Source organism: Gracilinanus agilis, chromosome 2, assembly GCF_016433145.1.
Source record: "Gracilinanus agilis isolate LMUSP501 chromosome 2, AgileGrace, whole genome shotgun sequence".
NCBI classification, from domain to species: Eukaryota; Metazoa; Chordata; class Mammalia; order Didelphimorphia; family Didelphidae; genus Gracilinanus; species Gracilinanus agilis.
The window spans coordinates 685,569,579-685,594,149 of NC_058131.1; the positions used below are offsets into that span (position 1 = coordinate 685,569,579).

Genomic DNA, 24,571 nt, shown 5'->3' on the forward strand with positions numbered 1-24,571 from the left:
AAATGTGATATGTGATATGTGATATATATATATATATATATATAATTACTGAACAGTGTTAGTGATTTTTGATGGAGAGGTGTCTGAGGATTGTAGTAAAGGAAATGTTTTCCAAATTTCAAAAAAAGGAAGAAAGTGGAGCCTATAAACTAAAGTCAATAGGCTTGATGCCATTTCCTGAAAAACTAGGATATATTATCAAAAGAAAGATTTCATTTCTTGTCAGTTTTACTATGCTGGTCAATTGTGGAAATGTGTAGATACATTTTAACTTAGATTTTTGCAAAGATTGAAACAAAGTGTCTTATGCTATCCTTATAGGAAAAATAGGGAAATGAAGGGAGATGATCATATAGTTAGGGGAATTCAGAACTGATTGAATCATCCTTAGATCCGGAGAATAATCATCAATGGCTGAACATAACTAACAGTTCATTATTTTTATTAATCACTTGGTTGAAGGCATAGATGACATGCATTTCCTGTTTGAAGATGACACAGAGCTGGAGCACAGGAATTGCATATCTAACACTGGATGAGAGTTAGAATTCAAAAAGTTCTTCTTAGGCTAGAATCTTAGCCTTAATCAAATAAATGACTTTTTTTTTTGCCATTCAAAATACATTTTTTAAAATTAAAAACAAATTAAAATTAAAAATAATTTAAAAATAAGATTATATGGTGATACAATTTTTAATAATTGTTTTCTGACATTTTGTAATCATGTTCTCTCTCTCCCTCCAACTCTGCTTCCTCCCCAAGAAGGTGGTAATATAAGTTGTATGTATGTTATCATATAATGCATACTTTTTGTTCATCATGTTATAAAGGAGACACATATTGCTTCCACTAGAGAATAATTCATGGAGGAAATAAAGTGAAGAATAGCATGATTTAATCTACATTCAAACTCTATCAGCTTCTACTATTATAAATGAAACTTAATAGGGATATACATAGTCTTTTTTAAAAACCTTTACCTTCTATCTTAGAATTCATACAAATTATTGCTTCCAAGGCAGAAGAGCGAAAAGGGTTAGACAGTTGGGGTTAAGTGACTTGTCCAAGTTCAGGTCCCACAGCTAAGAAATATCTGAAGCCAGACTTGAACCCAGAATTCCTGTCTCTGGGTCTGGTGCTCAATTCACTGAGCCATCTAGTTGCCGTGAAACATGTGAAGTACAGTATGAGAGCTCGACTAGATTACATTTCGTCTGAAAGAAATTTGGAGGTTTTAGTCAGTTGCAAACTCAGTATGAATCAGTGGTGTGAGATGGCAGCTAACAAAAGCTATAATCTTAGAATGCATTAAAATAAACATTATATCCAGAATGAGAGAGATGATAATCCTGATTGAATTTTGAGACCATATCAGTCATGGTTTGTGTAGTTCGGGTTCCACACCATAGGAAAGATATTGACAAGCTAGAACAGGGCAGCTAGAATGGTGAGATATTAGGGATCAGGCCATTTGGGGATCAGGGGAAAGAACTAGGGCAGTGATGGGCAAACTACGGCCTGTGGGCCAGATGGAGACCCCCTGAAATGTTCTATCCGGTTTAGGGACATTATTCCTAATCTGACGAACACAATGAGTAGGATACAATACAATGAAACTTCAAAAAAGTTGTGTTAGAAACAGACTGACAGATGAGCATTTCCTTTCCTTTGGCCCCCTCTTTAAAAAGTTTGCCCCAAATTGGGACATTAATGCATTACTGGTGGAGTTGTGAACTGATCCAACCATTCTGGCTGGCAATTTGGAACTATGCTCAAAGGGCTATAAAAGACTGCCTGCCCTTTGATCCAGCCATACCATTGCTGGGATTGTACCCCAAAGAGATCATAGATAAACAGACTTGTATGAAAATATTTATAGCTGCGCTTTTTGTGGTGGCAAAAAACTGGAAAAGGAGGGTGTGCCCTTCAATTCGGGAATGGCTGAACAAATTATGGTATATGCTTGTGATGGAATACTATTGTGCTAAAAGGAATAACAAACTGGAGAAGTTCCAGGTGAACTGGAAAGACCTCCAGGAACTGATGCAGAGTGAAAGGAGCAGAGCCAGAAGAACATTGTACACAGAGACTGATATACTATGGTAAAATTGAATGTAATGGACCTCTGTACCAGCAGCAATGCAATGACCCAGGACAATTCTGAGGGATTTATGGTAAAGAACGCTACCCACATTCAGAGGAAGGACTGCAGGAGAGGAAACATATAAGAAAAACAGCTGCTTGAACGCATGGGTTGGGGTGGACATGATTGGGGATGTGTTCTCGAAACTACCACACCAATGCAACTACCAACAATTTGGAAATAGGTCTTGATCAAGGACACATGATAAAACCAGTGGAAATGTGTGTCGGCCATGGGTGGGGGGAATGCGGTGGGTGAAGGGGAATGTAGGAGCATGAATCATGTAACCATGTTAAAAATGAATATTAATAAATGTTTAAAATTAAAAAAAATAAATTAAAAAAAAGTTTGCCCATCACTGAACTAGGGGTACTCTGTCTAGAGAAGAGATGTCCTGGGGGGACTTTGGGTGGCGGGAAGAAGGCAATGAGAGCTGGCTTCAGATGTTTGATTAACTTACAGGTAGGATAGGAATTAGATTTGTTCTGATTAGTCCAAATGGCAGAAGGATGAAGAAAAGATGGAACTTGCAGAGAAGAAGATTTTTGTTCAATATAAAGAAAAATCTTACCTATAATTAGGTCTGTCTGAAAGATGACTGCTTTGCTTCTAGTCAGAGAAGTCTCAAGTTGAGTCTGGATGTAGACCAAAGGATGCTATAAAGCAGTGTTGGTGAAGCTTCAAGCTGCCTGTGAGCCTCCCACATTACCCCAGAGAGTGGTGGAGGGAGAAAGTGCTCCCTTTGGCCAGCAGGGCATGCAAAAAAATGTCCTCAGACACTGGGAAGAGAGGGACTGGAGCAGCTCCCCCTGTGCCAATACTTTGCCAACGCTGCTATAGAGAATATTCCTATTTATGTGCTAGTTGAACCAAGTTTCTCTGTGACGTCATTTGGGTTTTTTTTTTTTTTTTTGAGCAAAGACTCTGGAATGGTTTGCTATTTTCTTCTCCAGCTCATTTTATAGATGAGGAACTGAGGCAAACAGAGTTAAGTGACTTGCCCACGGCCACATAGCTAATGAATGTCTGAAGCTGGATTTGAACTCATGAAGATGAGTCTTCCTGATTTCAATTTGGATCTGTACTGAGGTCATCCTGATTTCAGGCTTGGCACTGAGTCAGACATGACTGAAATGACTGAACAACAACAAGAAGAAGGCAATTTTGTTCAGGTAGCAGTTGGTCTGAATGATTTCTGAAATTCCACCTAATTCAGGGATTCAACAAATCTATAAATTAATAGTGGTTTTCTTGTGGAATTCTGAAGATTTCTAGTGAATAATTCTAACATTGGTTTCTATCTTTACTTAATTACTTATATTTATTAATAGTGTTCCTAAAAAATCAAAAACCCTTTTAGTATAGCACTTTAGTCATCTGGTAGAAGCAGTTTCTTTATATTCTGGTTCATATTCTCCATTGAGACATCTGCCTCAAAAAAGTATATGTTGTTCTACCAACCCTAAATGCCAGAAGATATATGGGCGCTACTAATCTTCTACCTATTTTCCTGCATCTCCTTATAAAACTTAATTTCTGTAAATATTTTAAAGTTTGGGTTTTTATTACATTTTCATGTTTAACTTTATAAACATTTGAACATTTTAAACCTTGATAATTGGCCGAGGCTTTTTTCTTGTGTAAACCAGTATTTAGATTGTAAGAAAACTCTTAAAAAGGGTAAATTAGAAAAGGAAAACCTGAGATGGTGTTACTCTGGTTAGCCCAGAGTGTTGATTAGCTAACCCTCAGAGAAACTCTGACTAAGCAGAGAGCTAATGACTTCTCCCTGCCTGGCTAGCCCTCTAGTAGAAGCTAGACAGAATGGCTTGTTGTTTCTTATAGAAATGGGGGACCTCCTAGGAGATGTTGGTTGATTCTAGTCAAAAGGAGTTTGACCAGTTGACCTCAGGAGGGAAACCCCTTTTGGTTGACAGAGAGACTATGGCTGTTCCCTCTTTGTCCCAAGAGAGTAGGAGAAAGAAAAGGGGGAGCAGAGATCTTTCTAGGATAAAGACACAAGATAATTGAAGATTGGCTTTTGTTCAGGTCTTCGCTTAATGCCTGAACTTTCCTTCTTGTCTCCCCCTGTGCAGACTCTGCAGGGAAGGAGACAATGATGGACACCTCAAGATTTGGCTTAACTTGAGGTTACTGAGAGCCTTCTCCCTTAAGGAACCCTTTCTCCCTTCAGGTCCCCTTCACCTATACAACAGTGACCTGACTGTGTAATAGTAACTGAAGGTTTTTAATAACATGTTCAAAGGGAAGGTATCAGGATAGAGGGAATTAGGATTTTGCTCTACACCTAAAGCACAGAGTGGATTTAAATCTCTCTCAGATCTGAGCTCAGGGCTCACAGGTTTATGGAGGTTTCTGTCTTCCTATCCTATGCTATTCCTATGCTAGGTTTCTTAAGTCAAAGTCTTTAGGAGTAGTCAACAAGTGAAGCATAGATCTTGATCTTTAGGCCTGGCTTAGCCTGTCTTTCTGGGTTACCCCTCAAGACAGGCATTCAGTTCAGCCAGCTCCTAAATCCCTTTCATCTGGTAGCATGATCCTCAGGTATCAGGGCAGAGGCAAGTGTTGGGAAAATCCCAGGAATAGATATGGTTTCCATCCTGAGAGGCAGAGAGCAAGCTCCTTTCACTCCCCAGTGAACCCCAAAGACCAACTTCTTTTCCCAGAAGTCTTTCCTCCTCCCTACTCCAATTGCCTTTGTTGTCAATCAAACCTTCTCCCAACATTCCAAACCATCTCTTTGCAATTTCCCCTAACGTATCATCCCCTTTCATGCAGTGGGCTATCCAGCTCACTGTCATGAACAATTATACTTACCCTTAATAATCCTATGCTATTTGCTAATCTAACCCCCGCAAAATAATAAAAACCTTATCTTCATCATGTTGTTCTAGATTCCTAACTATCTATCCTAAGCTAAGACATTTTGTAGGAAAGGTTTGGGTTAGGAATTTGGGGTTTACAAAATGAATACAGAAAATAAGAACCATTGTTGTAATACAATAACGTAAATAAAATCAATAATCACTACTATTTCTATCTTCTATCTTTGCAATCTTATACTAATACAACAATTTTCCATTTTATTCTATCACTATGCAAAACCAACAAAACCAATTCAACTATAATCCTTCCAATAACACAATTTCCAGCTAATACTGTTACATATAACTTCTTTAAAGATAACTATTCTGTTCTCTGGTTTCAAATACTATGGTTTCCTTATGTGCTAATCTAAACTAAATATATAGGGAATTCCTAAACTATTTGCTGTTAATCTAAGTTATTCTAACTTCCCTATCTGTTCTGTACATTCTTCGGTTTATATACCATATATAAGATATGATACAGTATTCACAATCTTATAACTACCATATGCAAACCTATGTTACAAGTATTTGTATATGTACAATTTTTACATCAGTCATATACACTGTACAACAATGATGTTATTTCTTACGCCCCGGTGTTAATCAAGCAGAAAAATTTTTGGTTTTTCTGTTTAAGACCTTATGCATTCTAAATAAGTATTTACACATTTTGCATTTCTTTGCAATCATAGACTCTTGTTTATCTACATGAGGTCAACAAATAGTCAGTTTTGTATTATGTATGTGTCCTTTTTTATGTACTGTTTGCATGAATGCTTACATCTTACTTTTTGACTCCTCTTCATTGTTGACTGATTGCTCTCTTCATTTCTTCCAAGCTATGTGTGTGTTGCATGTTTTCCCTAATGCGTGAAGTTATTTTTTGTTTTTATGCTATCGCTGCACTATCTTATGTAATTGTCTGGCTTATTGTCTGTCCACTTCTTATATATACAAATTTACAAAGTTCAGAGAGATTTTACTGTCTCTGTTTTCAGTTCAAAGTTTTTCTTCTGTCTTGTCTTGCTGCTTTTATTCTTTCGTCTTTTCATCTGGGCAGGTTTTTCTTACTTTCTTGAGTTGTTTTGTCCCCTTTGAGAGTATTTTTGATTGTCATCTAGACTTGACTGTAGTCTGTACTTGACTGATGATCTTTTCTTTTTTGAAGTTTTTTTTTTCTGGCACTATGATTTATTAGGACTTATTTCTACTGTTTCTAATTGATGTTCATTCTCAGCACTTTGTTTATCACTTTCATTTTCACTTTGATTTTCATTTGGGGTGTAAGGCTTGTAAAATTTTGTGTGAGAACAATGGATACATGAATTCTTCTCTGCTACCTTAATTGTTATGGAGCAGTTAATAAAACTTGAAATGGACCAACCTACTTTGTATCCGTAGTTGACTTTTTGCTAAAATTTCTTACATACATTTTATCTCCTGGTTTGATATTATATAATGAATAATCCAGTAGTGTAGCTTGTTGGATCACACCCATTTCATATAGTTCCTTTATTCTTGTTTGCAAGGCTTGTACGTACAATGCCAAAGTACAATCTCCTCCTACCATAGAGATATAGGCTTGTTTATAAGGTTTCCCTTGCCAGATTGGATGACAATAAAGTCTACACTCAGTCATCTTCTTAGATGGAATAGTGCTATGGGTAAAATCTCAGTCCATTTCAAGTGAGTTTCTGAACAGAGTTTTCCGAGGAGTGTCTTGACCTCTCTGTCACTTGACCTGCACTCTGAGGATGATAAGCTGTGTGTAAACTAGCTTTTATCCCCAGGTTTTGATATATTTGATTCAGTTTGGATTCTGAGAAATGAGACCCCCTTTTGGATCCTATCCTGGAAGGAATTCCAAATCTAGAAATAATCTCTTTTAATAGCACTTTGATCATGAATGCTGCTGAGTTTTTCTTGGATGGAAAAACCTCTGGCCATATGGTCAATCTGTCCACTATAACTAGGCAGTACTTAAACCCTTTGTCTGTAGGCATGTTGGTGAAATCCACTTATATACACTCAAATGGTGTGTAAGCTAAAGGTTGACCTCCCAACCCTTTGTTTTTGAACACTCCCTGATTGAATTTCATACATGTTTTGCACTTCTGACAGACTTTAATTGAATATGAGGATATTCCTGGTGTAAGCCAAATTCTTTGGACTACATCTATCACTCCCTGGGTCCCATAGTGTCCCTTGCTATATATGCAATTGCATATATGGTAAAAGAGCTTTCTAGGCAAGATGGGTTTGCCTGACTCTGAAAACCAAATACCTTCTATTTCTTTGGCTCCAAAGTTCTTTTTCCATGACTGAATTCCACTGTCCTCATAGGCATTTTGTAGATTTTTGTCCTCTAAGGCAGCAAAGTTCAATATGTGGACTGGGCCCTTTCTCATGGCATATTTGGTGGTAATATCTGCCCTATGGTTTCCTAATGATACTGGGTCTTTCCCCAATGAGTGAGATTTGCAGTGGACTACTGCTACTTCCTTAGACAATTGTATGGCCCCGAGAAGTGGCATTATTAGGCTTGCATGTACTATCTGTTTTCCTCTACTTGTAATGTATCCTCTGTGCTTCCATATCTCCCTGGTGGCATGTATTATTGAAAGTACATACTTGGAATCTGTAAAGATATTCACCTTTTTATCTTTTCCAATCTGCCATGCCCTTATTAATGCCACCAATTATGCCCCTTGAGCACTCATGTCTTTTGGCAAAGATCCATACCATAGTGTTTCTGACTAACTACTGCTGCTCCCAAAAATCGTTCACCTTGATACATAAAACTAGATCTGTCTGTGAAAATCTCCATGTCTGGGCTTATCAATGGTGTATCTTTTAAATCCATTCTGGTCTTTTCCACTAAGGATATAGTTTCATCATAGTCATGTATCAGTTCTCCCTTGAGTGGTAACTCTGGAGGTAGAGTTGCTGGGTTTAAAATGTTGCAACATTTTAATGTGATGTTCTCATTGCTTAGTAAGACAATTTCATACTGTGACAATCTTTGGTGTGTAAAAGCTTGTAAGTTACATTTTTTTCAATATTGCTTCTGTCTAGTGAGCAGAGTGAACATTAAGTTTGGATCCTAGCACCAAATCTGTGGATTTTTGAATCATTAATGCTATGACTGCCACTGCTCAGACACATAGGATCATGTCTCTGGCCACTGTATCTAATATTGAGCTATAGTATGCTATGGGTCTAAAACTGGGTCCTAGGCTTTGCACTAAAACTGCAGAAGCTACCCCTTGTGCCTCATGTACAAAGAGATGGAAATCTTTGTTATAATCAGGAATTCCAAGGACTGGTGCCATTATTATGGATTCTTTGAGTTTGGCTAGTGATTGGTGATGTTCAGCTGTGAGTCTTAAAGATTCTGTGACTTCTTTTCTAGTTAGTTCAGTGAGACACTTGGTTATTTGACTGTAACCAGGTATTCATTGTCTACAGAAACCTTTCACTTCAAGAATTGCTTGAAGTTACTTTTTGTTTTCTGGCACATTGAGCTTTTGGATATCAGCCACTCTTTTCTTTGAGATTTTTCTTGTTCCTTTTTCTAAAACGAATCCTAAGTATCTCCCTTGGGCATTAACCATTGCAGTTTAGATCTTTATACTTTGTGACCCCTTTTGTGTAGCTCTATTAGGAGTTTTCTATTGTCTTTAAGGCAAGCTCTCAAATTTGGACGGGCAACTCCAAAAAAATCCTTCTCCCAACATTCCAAACCATCTCTGTGCAATTTCCCCTACAATATTTCCCTTTCAACCTAGGCCATTACAATTGCAAAAATATAGAATTTGTAAGATCTGCAACCCTTTTGAAGGAATGTGATCTAATTATGGATGAAAGTAGAAGGAAAGACTTTTCAATAGAATGTGAGAAAATTTGCAACTATTATTTTTTCATAGATAAAAATTTAGTGTTATCTCTGCTAAATTTCTCTTCAACTGTTCCTAGAGATACAGGAGTTTGCTTAGGAATACAAAATATAGAATTTTTCTTATGGGTAATGGTAGGATTTGTTTGGCCATGTTTGCTAATATAATTTGTGGTTCTGTTTCCCTTTTGCTATATAGCTTTGGATTTTTTACTTCAAATATGAAGAGAAAAAGCTGAGTTTTAAAATATTTTTGTTAAGTTGACTTTGACTAGTGGATTGTTAAATTTGAATACATTAGGAAGTACATTAATCATGACAGAGTACAAAGTCCTTAATGAAATGTGTATTTACAAAAGAGCAGTGATAATCATGACCAATTTCTGGACTTGGTTTATATTAGAATCCTTAGTGTTACAGAAAAGTTAAGCTGAAACATCTCATTTAATATATTTAAACATTATAATTGACTTTATATATCCATGATGACACTGTATTTTTCTCCTATTTTTCTAGATTCTGTCAGCCTTCAAGAACAAATGTGCCCTATAACTCATGGAAGAAAAACTACAGGTCAAGACAACTTTGGGTTCCAAGTTGCCGAAGTATGGAACAAAATCTATAGGCAGTGCCCTACAATCAGTGCCGAATGGGACAGCTGTTAATTTATCGGGAAATTCTACAAATAGCAGTGGCAAAAATTTTGTTAAGCACAATGGCTCTATTAATATGTCTTCCTATTCTTTTAACTGGAGAAAGTCAAATAAATACCAACTCAGTGAGCAAAATACTAGGGACTCTCACTCTAACCATAATTCATATGACAAACTAGTTGACCCTGAAAAACATGTTAATGATCAAGGAACATTTGGTAAAAGTGGATTAAAGAGAGATTTGAAGAGTGTCTCTTTAATTACATCAAAGATAGCAAAACCATCAAACATGTTTGTTTCATCTTCAGAGGAGTTAAACCAAAAGACTTTGTGTGGACTATCTAGTTCAGGTAAATTCACCAAAGCCTCATTATTAGGAAGGACTTCATATTCTTCACTTAGTGCTCCAAAATCACAGTTAAATGGATTTTATGGAAACAGACCAACTATTAGTATGCAGAGGCCTAGAGCAAACTCCTGTACTACGAGGAACAGTTCTGGAGAAAGTTTAGCACAGTCTCCAGACAATATTAAATCCTTTTCCTGTGAAAAAATAGTACGGTCACAAAGTTTTTCACATTCCGTTCAGAAGTCTTTCCTTCCACTTTCATCCATAACTAGATCACATTCCTTTAATAGGGCTGCAGATCTTACAAGGCCTTATCAGAACCAACAGTTATCCATTAGAGTACCTCCAAGGTCAAATATGCAGTCAAAAAATGTAAAATCAGAGGTACTCAATAGAAATGAACACTTAGCATTTGGATTTAATAGATCCTATGCTGCTCTATCAGGCTCTGGTTTAAAGAAATCAACTTTACCAAATGGCTCAGGGGTGACATCTTTTGATTATAGACTGGGTCGAGCCTCTCTACTGAACTCAAGCAGATCACAGTTTACTGGGAAGATTTTAGTGGATGATAATAAAAATTCAACTGATGACAAATGCATATTGGAAGATTCCTCAGTATTGGCTAATGATGTAGCTATTGAGAAGGAAGACGATTCAATTGAAAATTATAGTTCTAGAACAGAAAGTAGCCAGGGCATAAATGATAACATGCTGGAAGATGATGCAAAAGTCAGATACCTGAGTGATGATGTGGATGAAATATCCCTTTCATCTTTGTCTTCTTCTGATAAGAATGATTTAAGTGAAGACTTTAGTGATGATTTTGTAGATATAGAAGACTCAAATAGAACTAGAGTAACACCGGAGGAAATCTCACTCAAAGAGGAAAAACTTAGAAATGTTCCACGAGTGGATCCATTTGATTCTTTGAAAGAAAGTGAAAAACCCTTTGGTAAAACTGATGAATGGATAGATATCAGTGTTCCAGGTAAGCATCTTCATTTTGTCTCCTCTAAAAAATTTATGTTAGATGTTTTAGTAACCAAATTTTTTGCAAGCATAGTCTTTAAGAATTTCAAGTAAATATTCTTTACTAGGCCTATCTTAAATCAATTTTAGACTCAAGGCTGAGTGGGCAAAGTAATCATCTCCTTTTGGAGGCTAGGTGGCATAGTTAATAGAGTGCTGGACCTGAAGTAAGGAAGACCTGAGTTTGATTTTTCTGAGACATTTAATAATTGTGTGGCCTTGGTTAAGCCACTTTTATTTGCTTCCATTTCCTCATCTATACAATGAGAAAAATAGCATCTGTTTCTCTGAATTGTGAGGATCAAAAGAGTTAATATCTATAAACACTTTGCAAACCTTTAAGTGCTATATAAATACTAGCTACCTAGTGTTTTCCTTCTAGTATTTATATAGTTATTTAGCTAGTCAGTTAGGCTATCCCATCATTTTTACATTTTCTCTTTTAAAGTCTCTGGATATGGGTTCATACTTTTTTCTAACTTCTTGTTTTAGTTGTATGACTTGGGATTTTTGAGACTAGGCAAGAAAGTACTAATCAAAACTATTTTTCTTTACATGTAAAATGACTATACACCAATGAATGATGTAATTTCAAGCTTTATAGGTAGTGTTATAAGGTAGTGACTAATAGTAACTGAATTTTATATACTACTTCAAATTTTGTGAAGCACTTTATATACATTGTAGCATTTGAACTTCATAACAAATTGGCAGCTACCAAGTATTTTTATTCTCATTTTATAGATAGAAGTTTAGACTTAAGTGCCTTGTTCACAGATTATAGAGGATTAGTTGAGATTTGAACCCAGATCTTTCTGAACTCAGGTCTGTCATACTCTTCATTTTGCCATTCTGTCTCTAAATAAAATGTTTTACTTTGCATTTTCTTTATTTTTTAAAAATACTAGTATTTGGCATAGTGACCAGCAAATAGTAGGTGCTAGTTAGATATTTATTGATTGATTTATATTATAAGGTGCTTAACAGGTTTAGTACCTTATTTAGAAATGTATTGTTTTTCACACTGTCATCATGTTTAGGTTTCTATACATTCTGTTAAGTGGTGAATGCTTTCTGGGTTGCTCTCCAAGATAGTCTTATAATTTTTATAGAATCTAAAAATCTGTAGCCACCTTATTCAGTGCTTTGTTACTGTTACTGAAATCCTATTTAATTTATTTCCATCTATTTGTCATATATCCTTCCTTTTTAAAAATACTACTTATGCTTTAAAAATTTTTTTGAGTTCTAGATTCTCTCCCTCCACCTCCTCCTCCACCTATTGAGAAGGCAAACCATATCAGTTATACATGTGAAATCATGTAAAACATTATCATATTAGCCACATTGCCAAAAAAAAAAGGGCAAGAAAAACAAAGCAAAAAAATTATTTTTCAGTTTATACTCGGTTCATCAGTTCTCGTTTTGGAGGTGGATAGCATTTTTTATCATGAGACCATTGAAATTATTTTGGATCATTATATCTATCAGAGTAGCGAAATCTTTTATAATTGATCAGTGTTACAAAATTGCTATTACTGTATACAGTGATCTGGTTCTGCTCACTTCATTCTGCACAGTTCATATAGATCTCAGGTTTTTCTTTTCTTTCTTTTTTTTTTTTTAAACCCTTTCCTTCCATCTTGGAATCAATACTCTGTATTGGTTCCAAGGCAGATGAGTGGTCAGGTCTAGGCAATGAGGGTCAAGTGACTTGCCCAGGGTCACACAGCTAGGAAGTGTCTGAGGCCAGATTTGAACCTACGACCTCCTGTCTCTAGGCCTTACTCTTAATTCACTGAGCCACCCAGCTGCTCCTGATCTCAGGTTTTTCTGAAACCATCCTCTTTGTCATTACTGATAGGACAGTACTACCTTATTACAATTACATACCACATCTTGTTCAGCCATTCCCCAATTTATGAGTATTCCTTCATTTTTCAATTCTTTGCTACCACAAAAAGATATCATAAATATTTTTGTATACATAGGCCCTTTTTCTTTGATCATTTTTGGTATATAAAGCTAGTGGTGGTATTTCTGCATCAAAGATAATACACAGTTCTATAGTATCTTGGGCTTAGTTTCAAATTTTTTTAACAGAATGATTAACTGAATTTGCAACTCCCACATATTCTTGTAAACTCTAGAAAATGTTTTTTTTTAATGGAGAGATTTTGTGCAAATAACATTTAGGGGGATATTAGGATTTCAAAAGGGGTAAATTTTATTCTTTATAATGTACAACTATAAGATAAGATTAAGTGGAAAGGTTATAGAATTTTAAAGCCAAAATAAACCTTAAACTATGCAGAATATTCCCTATTTTTACAGAAGAGGAAATTTGAGAACCTTGAAGTTGAATGACTTGGTCAGTATCCCATAACTAGGCAGTGGAAGATTTAAATTTAGAACTCTCAATCTCTTGTCTCTTAGTCTAATGTATGTCAGATATATAAGTTGATAGCACATGCTCCACTGATACCATTCAAAAGAGACCTTCTGGCAGTATATAGTAAAACAAAATATTTGGGCTTTTCTATAAGTATGTGTCCCTATAATCTCAGTCTTCAAGTGTTGTATTTCCAAGCATCATAGGATTTAGAGTTGGAAAGAACTCAAGCCATCTAGGCCAACCCCTTTATTTGGTAAATAAGAAAATTGAGACCTATAAAGCTAAGGCATCTTAACCTGTAGTCACACAGCACAAGGATTTGAACCCTGGGCTTCTAATGCCAAATTCAATGGTCCTTCTCACTGTACATATGGACTGCCTTTATGTTTTCATTAGGAGTCTGTAGATAGAAGACCTCAAGGGATGGGAGAGGGGTTGGGAGACAAAATGGAAGGTCAGAGAAGGATTAAGTAGAATGATGCTATATGCTTCATACAGAAGTAAAGGTCAGAGAGGAATTATTAAATTCCTTACATATCAGCAAATTTTATTAAATATATTATCCATGTTATAAATGCTTTTTCAGTAGGGTTCTGCTTCTGTTTTAGTTGTTGTTGCTTCTTTGGGCTAGCAGTTATAGCAAGGTCCATCATTCCATTAGGAGGAGTGATCATTAAATTGTCTTCAAGCCAGTCTTTGTATTCCTCCCTCAGTAGCAGTGAGAACCTTAAACATGTGACTGTTTACTTGCAATATCAGGGCTTCTAAGTGTTTGTTCTACTCTGTAAAATGACGTGAGAGAGTAATGGGATACATAGGGGTAAGCCAAGGGATAATCTGGGGTATAGAATTAAGGAGAAATATTGAGTTTGAGATGCCTGTGAGACATATAATTAGAAATATTTGATATGTTTAGTATATCATAGCGATGTAGGACTGGAGCTTACAAAGGAGATGGGAAATGAATATATGGATCTGGGAGTCATCTGCATAGATTCCCTAGTTAAACAGTGGGAACCAATGAAATTATCTAGATTGGGGATTCTTGGCCTTTTTGTGTTTCATAGACCCCTCTGACCATCTGGTGAAGTCTCTGGACTCCTCAGAATAATGTTTTTAAATAATAGGATATGACGGATTTCACTTAGATGTTCATGAATGTAAAAATATAATTTTTCACATCCAAGTTCACTGACTTCTTGACATCTATCCCCAGATTAACAATCCCTGAACTAGGAATTATGTGGAATAAGTCAGGAAGTTACTTCACTCTCCTAAATCCCCCCCAAAACAACTAAAATAGTGCCTCAAAGTGAATTTTTGGCAGAAATAATTAAAAGCCAGGTAAAGCAATTGTCCATCACAAAACAACTTGAGAGGCCACTAGGAAAGACCTTATTTACCCGAGTGGTAATCTGGCTAGAGTAAACTGTACCTACTCTGTATCAGTAAAGAGTAAGCCCTGTGGGCAGACATGTGCCCACTGATGATGTCTGGTGGCTGATTGTGGGCATGTTGTGGGATCCTCTTATGGCTCTGGATATGGGTCTGAGATGCATTGACAAGATACGGTCTCAGGTTGTGGCTGCAGGCAAGGAGAATCAAGTATACACTAGTGAGAGTAGTTTAAAAAGAACAGGGCCCTGCTGATTGTTGTGGCCACTCATAGAAGAGTGGAGCCCGTGATTTAGGGATGAGCTGATGAATTTGACCACTAGAGGGACCACAAAGAGAGTATTTGTGGTGGCAATTATGTTGTGGGCTCTTATCTCAACTAAGGGACAGAGAATAGTCCCTGAGGTCACTCATAAATTAAGGTATGACCAAGAGGAGCAGTGACCATATCTGGTCTTGCATCATAGAACATTGGAAAAAAGCAAAAAGTCAAAGATCCCCCAGATAGAGCTTAGAAAACAGCAGCATGAAAAACCCAAAACCTAAAATATCTCCCACATTGCAGAAACAGAACCCAACTCTAACATTAAGTTAGCTGCCAAGAAATAGGTCATTAAAAATGTGTAAACAATAGATAAGAACTTGACCATACAGAGTTACTTTATTTTGGTGATAGATAAGGTCAAGGTTCAAACTTAGAAGAAAACAATGAAGTCAAAACAGCTACTTGTAAAGCTTCAAAGAAAAATGTAAAATGGTCACCAGCCCCAAAAGAGTTCTTAGAAGACCTTAAAAAGAATTTTAAAAATTAAAGAAGATAGGTTGAGGAAAATTTGGGAAAAGAATGAATAATGCAAGAAAATGTGAAAAAAGTCAGTTGAACTAACTGGAAAAAGAGTTACAAAAACTTACTGAAGAAAATAACTTCTTAAAAATTAGAATTGGACAAGGGGAAACTAATGATTTCATAAACATCAAGAAATAATAAAACAAAATCAAATGAATGAAAAAATAGAAGACAATAAGAAATATCTCATTAGAAGAAACAATTGATTTGAAAAACAGATAGAGGACAGATAATATAAAAATCACTAGTCTGCCTGAAAGTCTTAATCAAAAAGAGAGTCTACTCACTATACTTCAAGAAATTATTAGGGAAAATTGTCCTGAAATTTTAGAACTAGTGGGCAAAATAGAAATTTGAAACATCCACTGTTTACTTCCTGAAAGATATCCCATAATGAAAATTCACAGGAGCATTACAGTGAAATTTCTTTTTTTAAAATTTTTATTTTGAATATTTCCCATAGTTACATGTTTCATGTTCTTTCCCTCTCCCCCAAGCTCCCCAAACTCCTCTTAGCTGACATACAATTCCTACAGTGAAATTTCAAAGCTCCCAGATCAAAGAGCAATAAAGAGATACTATAAGCAACAAGAGAGAAGCACTTTAAATATTATGGAGCTGCAGTCAGTTTAACATGAGATTTTGCATGTTCTATATTAAAAGAACAAAAGGTTTGGAATATGATATTCCAAGGAGCAAAGAAGCTGTGTATGCAATTAAGAATAATCTACCCAGCAAAGCTGAGTATAATTCTGTAAGGGAAGGAATAGATATTTAATGAATTAAAAGATTTTCAGATATTCTTGTGGAAAAGACCAGAACTGAACAGAAAATTTGATTTAAAAATACTGGAACCAGGAGAAACATAAAAAAACGTAAACATGAAAGACTAATCATAAATGCCTTAATAAGGAAAATGATTTTTATAGCTCTTAAGAATACTATTATTACTAGGGTATTTCAAAAGAATATTCACAGATAAAGGGTTTAAGGCTAGGAGTTAAATTGATTCTGTTAGGATTATCCTAAAAAATAAAATTGGGTAAGGAGAGATAAATGGAGTAAATTATCTCATATAAAAGAGGTGCGAATGTAAAAACTGTCAGTGGGGAGGGGAGGAGGGACTGGAGGGCAGGTATTGTAGGAACCTAATTCTTATCAGAACTGGGTTAAAGAAAGGGAAAAAACATATACATCCAGTTGGGTATAAAAGTCGTCTTAAGTTATAAAAGAATACACGGGCAAAGGAATAGGATAAAAGAGGAACTTAGGTGTGCTGAATTAAGAAATAGGAGGGCAAGGGGATAGGATAAGGGAGGGACTTTTAGAAGAGTCTGTGGGTTTGGGAAGCAGTGGTCAGAAGTAAATAAGACTTCTAAGGAGGGATAGGGAAAAAAGAGAAAGAAGAATAAACAGTGGGGAAAAATAGAATAGAGAGAAATATGCAACTAGTAATTATAATTTTGAATGTAAATAGGTTGAACTCACTCCTAAAATAGAAACAGAAAATAATGAATCAAAAAAATAGAACCTGAAAATATGTTGTTTATAAGAAACACATTTTAAAATGAGAGATACACATAGAATAAAAATAAATTCTAGAGTAGAATTTTTGATGTTTCAGCTGATATTAAAAAAAGCAGGGGTGTCAATCATGATCTTGGATGAAGTTAAAGTAGATTTAATTAAAAGAGGTTAGCAGGGAAACTACATTATGTCAAAAGGTACCATAGATAACAAAGTAATAATACTACTATGCAAATACTAAACTAAATATGCTATGACATTAAGGTTTATAAAGGGAAAGATAAATGAATTACAGTTGAAAATAGAAAAAGTTTAGAAGTGAGTTACTTTAACCTTTCCCTTTCGGAGCTAGGTAAATCTAACAAAAAAAATAAGAATAATGTCAAGGATAGGAATAGAATTTTAGATAAACTAGGTATGATAGACTCTGAAGAGAATTGAATGGGAGCAGAAAGGAATATACCTTATCTCAGTGATACTTGACATCTTTACAAAAATTGACCATATAGAAGGGCATAAAATCCTTGCAGTCAAATTCAGAAGAGCAGAAATATTAAATGTATTCTTTTTTTCAGGTCAAGGTACAATAGAAATTGCATTTAATAAATGACCCTGTGAACAGATTAAAATTTTATTGGAGACTAAATAACTTAATGTTAAAGAATGAATGAGTCAAAGAAGGTTGAATGAACAAGTCTTTTATTAAAGAGAATGATAAGACACTAAACCAAAACTTATGGGATGAGGCAAAAGCAGAACTTAGGGGGAAATTTATATCTCTAAATTCTTACATCAATATGGAGAGAAAGGGCAGATTAATGAATTATGTAATTAGAAAAAGAAAACCATTAAAAATCCTCAATTAAATACCAAATTGGAAATCCTGAAAATTAAAGATGATATTTATAAGATTGTATATAAGAAAACCATTGAATTAACAAAAGTAGGAGTTGGGTTTATGAAAAAAATAAATAAACCATTGGTTAATATGATTTACAAAGAGAGATGAAAACTAAATCAGTTTTATTGAAAATGAAAAGAGTGAATTCATACCACTAATGAAGATGAAATGAAAACAATTATTGGAAGTTATTTCACTCAGTTATATGCCAATATATATTTAACAACTTAAGTGAAATGGAATACTTATCAAAAATAAACTGCTCAGAGTAACGAGAGGAAATAGAGCATCTAAATAATCCTTTTTTAGAAAAAAGAAATTGAACAGGCCATAATTGAGCTTCCTAAGAAAAAAGGATAAGAACCAAATGGATTTACAAGTGAATTCAAACAAACATTTAAAGATCATAAATAAATTGCTTGAAGTAATAGGCAAAGAAGGAGTCCTACCAAACTCCTTTTATGAAACAAATAGGGTTGCTGATAACTTAAGCCAGAAAGAGTAAAATCAGAGAAAGACAGACCAATTTCATTAATGAATATTTATGCAAAAATTCTAAATGAAATTCTACCTAGGAGACCACAACAATATATCACAAAGATTATACATTGTGATCTAGTGGGATAGATACTAGGAATGCAAGAGTTGGTTCAATAGAAAGAAAATTATTAATATAATTGATATATCAATAATAAAAGCAACAACATCATATGATTATCAATAGATGCAGCAAAAGCTTTTGACAAATAAAAGTCATTTCTATTAATGGCACTTGAAAGCATAGGTATAAATGTGTTTTTCCTTAAAATGATAAGCATCTACCTAAAACCATTAGCAAGTATTATCTGTAATGAGAATAAACTTGAAGCCTTTCTTCCCATTAAGAAAAGGAGCAAAACAAGGATGCCTATTGTTATCAGTACTATTCATTATTGTACTAGAAAGGTTAATGATGGATGGTAATAATGAGAAGAAAAAACAATGGCAGAAATTAGAATGAGGTGAGGAAGCAACTCTCTATCTTTGCAGATGATATAATGATTGACTTGGAATATCCTAAAGATTCAACCAAAAAATTAGTTGAAACAATAAATTTACACAGTAGTAGTATATAAAATAAATTCACATCAGTCATCAGCATTTTTATATGTCAACAACAAAGCCCTGAAAGAGATAGTAAGAGACAATTCAGTTAAAATAACTGTAGAGAATATAAGGTACCTAGGAGTATACCTGCCAATACAAACTTAGGAATTATGTGAACATAATTATAAAACACTTTTTAAATAAATAAAGTCACATTCATATAATTGGAAAAATATTATTTGTTTGTAGGTGGACTGAGCCAACAAAATAAAAATGACAGCTCTACTAAAATCAGTCTATTTAGTGCCATTCCAGTTAAACCACCAAACATTTTTTTTAACAAAATCCATTTTAAAAAGTCAAGAACATCAAAATAATTGATGAAGAAAAAAATGTAAAGGAAGGAGGTCTAGCAATAATAAATCTTAAATTGTATTATGAGGTGATAATTATCAAATGATCTTGTATAAAGATACAAATTATATACCTGTTTGATAAACATAAAAGTCTTAAGCTTTTGGGATAAGTACTCCCTGTCTGGTAAAATAGTTGGAAAAACTGGAAAGCAGTCTGGCAGAAACTAGGTATAGAACACTATCTGACACCATTTACCAAGCAAGATGAGGTCAAAATGGATACATGACCTAGATAAAAAAGGAAATAATATAAATAAATTAGAACATGGAACCTATTATCTATCAGATTTATGGATAGGAGAAGAATTTATGAATAAACAAGAGATGGCATTGTGAGATATAAAACGGATAATTTTGATCACATTAAGTTAAAAAGATTTTGTACAGATAAAACCAATTTAGCCAAGATTAGAAGGAAAGCAGAAAATTAGGCGGAAAATATATATTTTATATGTATCATATAATTTATACATAATTTCTTGGATAGAAGGCTTTGTATTTCAAATATATAGAGAATGGAGTCAAATTTATAAGAATGGGTAAATTGATAAATGGTTAAAGGATTTTAACAGGTAGTGTGGAAAAGAAATTGAAGCTACGTAAGTCATATTGTTGATTAAAGAAATACAAATTCAATGACTTTCAGATAATCTCTCACCCCTGCCTTATTGGCTAAAATGATAAAAAGGAGCAGACAAAGAAATCAAAAATATCAATAAGCACATGAGAAAGTGTTCTAAATCTCTAATAATTAGAGAATTGCAAATCAAGCAGATTGGCTAAAATGATAGCAGGGGAGAGTAATGAATGTTGGAGGGGATGTGGCAAAATCGGACGTTAATGCACTGCTGGTGGAGTTGTGAACTGATCCAACCATTCTGGATGGCAATTTGGAACTATGCTCAAAGGGCTATAAAAGAATGTCTGCCCTTTGATCCAGCCATACCATTGCTGGGATTGTACCCCAAAGAGATCATAGATAAACAGACTTGCACAAAAATATTTATAGCTGCGCTTTTTGTGGTGGCAAAAAACTGGAAAGCAAGGGTATGTCCTTCAATTGGGGAATGGCTGAACAAATTGTGGTATATGCGGGTGATGGAATACTGTTGTGCTCAAAGGAATAATAAACTGGAGGAATTCCATGTGAACTGGAAAGACCTCCAGGAATTGATGCAGAGTGAAAGGAGCAGAGCCAGAAGAACATTGTACACAGAGACTGATACACTGGTAAAATCGAATGTAATGGATGCCTGTACTGGCAGCAATGCAATGACCCAAGACAATTCTGAGGGATTTATGGAAAAGAACGCTACCCACATTCAGAGGAAGAACTACAGGAGTGGAAACACAGAAGAAAAACAAGTGCTTGAACACTTGGGTTGATGAGGACATGATTGGGGATGTAGACCCGAAAAGACCACACCAATGTAACTATCAATAATATGTAAATAAGTCTTGACTGACCACACATGTTACAACCAGCGTAAATATGAGTTAGCTTAGGGGTAGGGTGGGGTTTGAGGGGGTGAAGGGTAAAGTAAAAACATGAATTATGTAACCATGGAAAATTTTTCTAAAAATAAAAAATTAAAAATATAAAAATAAAATAAAATGATAAAAGGGGGAAATGATAAATGTTGGAAGGGATGTGGAAACATTGGGATACTAATACATTGTTGGTGGTCCTGTGAACTGTGATCTAGCCATTTTGGAGAGCAATTTGGAATTATACCAAAAGAGTAATAAAACTGTGTATATCCTTTGACCCAGCAATATCACTATTAGGTCTGTTTCCTAAGGTGATCAGGGAAAAAAGGAAAAGAATCTATATGTTCTAAAATATTTGTAGTAGCTCTCTTTATAGGGACAAAGGGCTGGAAATTGAGGAGATGCCCATCAGTTGGGGATTTAGTGAATAAGTTGTACTATATGATTATGATGGAATACTGCTGTAAGAAATGATGAGCAAATTGATTTTAGAAAAACTTGGAAAGAATCGCATGAAATTTTGCAGAATGAAACAAGCAGAACAAAGAGAATATTATATATAGTAACAGCAATATTGTAATTGAGTATTTGAGTAAAAGAGTAATTGAGAATGACTAAGCAATCTGGAATAATATGAATATTCAGATCAACTACAAAGGATTTTTGAAGGAAAATGCTTTGTACCTCCAGAGAAAGTACCTGATATATGGAAGTATGTATTCGTGTGTGTATGTGTGTGTGTGTTTCAAATATTGGCCTTCTCTCGTGTGGATTTGGAAGGGAGGAATGGAAATAACTCAGGACCTAAAATGTAACAATAAAATAAATACTTATATATTAAAAAAAAATCTTGAGCTGGAGAGAGATTTTAGAGAGCAATGGACATTACAGACAACCCTCAGGTACAATGATACATTTTAGTCTTATGTCATGTTTAATCTATGCTTTTGAAAAAATTTTCTTTTTGTAAAAGATTGATGAATATGAAATGGCAAATAGTTGCTTTGAAATAGACTATCTTTTTTGTCTATTATATTGGCATTTTAAAAGAGAAGTTTATTTGTAAAGCTTAAATATTCAGAGTAATCACTGAAAAGTTTTTCCCTTTATACAGATTATTTTTCAGTGTAGACTAGCACATACTCTACTTGCATATTTAATTTAATATTTTTATTTCAGCATTTTGCTTACTTGTAAACATTTTACAATAGAAGCTATCCTCTTAGAGTATCAGTCTGATGAACCTCTTTACTGGCAAATCAATATATAGCGATAATGGGATAAAAACTGTCATATTATGAGTTCCAATGTTAGTGACTAGGGATGATCACCTTTCCTTTTAAGTTTCCAGAATGTCATTGGAGATGGGAACCTAGACTTGGCAATACCTCTATAGAGTATAATTTTTGCCTTAAAGTTGTTATTTTTGTGCTTTGTTGGTGAAACTGGTAAGTTGTGACTGTTCCCTGATCCTAAAGATTCTTAAATAGACAGAAGATGCTGTTAAAATTCATGACAATTTGAGGACCCTTCAAGAATGGTAGTAGTCATAGTGCAAATTTCATATAGATATTTAGACAGTGACGCAAAATGCTTCTAATATATGGGTGATTTCCCAATCTTGATTCTCTAGCTATTAATTGAAAGTTAATGTTTTTGAAAGCAGACTGCTAGGAGAATTTTTTATTTTTATATGTATTAATAATTAGGTGAATAGAACTAAGTTGTGTGTTTTTTTTAGAATTAAAAATATCTGGCAAGCAGCATTACTTATTATTATTAGTGTTCAGAATTTGAAAAGTATTATATTGAATGGAATTTGATTAATTTTTGCTAAAATCCACAAAATTACTAGAGACAATTTGTTAAAGTTTTAGAAAGTTTTTGGTTACTTCATTGTGTTGTTTTTTAATGCCTTTCCCTCCCCCTTTTAATTAGAAGAAGACAAGAGTGAATGCACTAAGCGTACTACAGGGAATACTTTGATTTCTCCAGACATGGATTACAGAGCTGGTTCTTCATTTGAGCTCTCCCCATCTGATAGCTCCGATGGAACATACATGTGGGATGAAGAGGGTTTGGAGCCCATTGGAAGTGTCCATCCATGTGGAAGTTATGAATCTTCAGAAATGAACAGCATAGTATGTATGGATTTATACAACTTAATTGATGTATTTCATTTTTCTGATTATTAAAAGATAAGAAATATTCGTTTTTTTGAATGTGTGACTTGGTCCTGTAACGGAACTTACATGTTAGAGAGCTCCCAAAGTATCTGGCATTATACTCTGAAGTAGAAATAGAGGACCAGTGCAGAACACAGTCAAGACATGACCCTGCATGTCATCATAAACTATTCAGTACATGAGTTCTTTGAGCATTTTATTCTTTGTGCCATCTTGCTAGCTTATTTTTATGGACTTGCTACTTCAGCATTTTGACAGCTTTTCATCTTGTCTGATTCTTGTCCAGTTCCCTGCATAAGTTCTACAAGAGATTAGAGACCTTCTTATAGTTTCTTTTATATTTCTTTTTCTTACTACATGATTGGCTCATCTTTTCTATTCATACATGGATTTGATGATGTCATTGTATTTTTATTAATGAGATAATATAACATGTGTTTAGCAATGTTAGGTAGGGGTCAGAATTTTTCATTGTTAAGTAATGTGACTTTGAAGAAATGTTAAGCACCATGTAATCCCTGGAAATGGATATATTTAGATTTGGAGTGGTCTGGAAATGTTGTTCAGTTATTTCAGTTGGGTCCTACTCTTCTTGACCCCCATTTGGGATTTTCTTGGTAAAGATACTGGAGTGATTTGCCATTTCCTTGTGCTTATTTTACACAAGAGGAAACTGAGGCAAACAAGGTCAAGTGACTTGCCCAGGGTCACAAAACTAGTAAGTGTGCCAGATCAGATTTGAACACAGGAAGTTGAGTCTTCCTGACTCTAGTCTGGGTGCTTTATTTACTCCATCACCTAGCTGTCCCTTGAAATGATGACCTTCATTTAAAAATCACAATTTATTTGTGGTGGGAGATTTTTTTAATATTCCAAAAGTCTTTTCAAATGCAAAACAAGAGTGAATTATAATTTTAGATTGTTTCATTAATATTCTCTGGGTACCAGCAATTAAAAAAATTTTTTTTGCTACCTTAGTCTGCTGTCTAGTGGAGAGCTTACTAAGGATCCATTCTTTGGTGGTTAGCAGGAAAGACTCAAATGAGTGAAGAATTGCTCACATTATGACATATAGTTAGGTAAACAACCTAGCAAGCTTGCCATCAGTAAGTATGTTTGGGACAGATAGTACAAATATACAATCTGAGCCCAGAATCAAGCAGGAAGAGGAGTAGGTTGACTTGCTTTCAGGAAATTGAAAAAAAATTTTTTTTAAATGATTCCCATCTTCTCCCAGAAATAAATTCCTATCTTCTTAATACTAACATTTTGCCAAATAATCAAAAATTAATGGCCCACAGAGGGCAATGGAGAGGTTACGGTTGGGTATGGTGGGTACTGGGAGAGAGTAACATAGCATATGG

At 34.7% G+C, this 24,571-nt stretch overlaps 1 protein-coding gene across 3 annotated transcripts in view; it reads left to right on the plus strand.

Annotated features, from left to right (window-relative positions):
• Positions 1-9,484: 9,484 nt before the first annotated feature.
• CCSER2 (coiled-coil serine rich protein 2) overlaps positions 9,485-24,571 on the plus strand; it is a 109,399-nt gene continuing 94,312 nt past the window's right edge. For all 3 annotated transcript variants that reach the window (XM_044659153.1, XM_044659155.1, XM_044659154.1), the window contains exons 1-2: positions 9,485-10,922; positions 22,966-23,162. In XM_044659153.1, coding sequence (XP_044515088.1) covers positions 9,485-10,922; positions 22,966-23,162 — 1,635 coding nt within the window. The remainder of the gene's footprint in view (positions 10,923-22,965; positions 23,163-24,571) is intronic.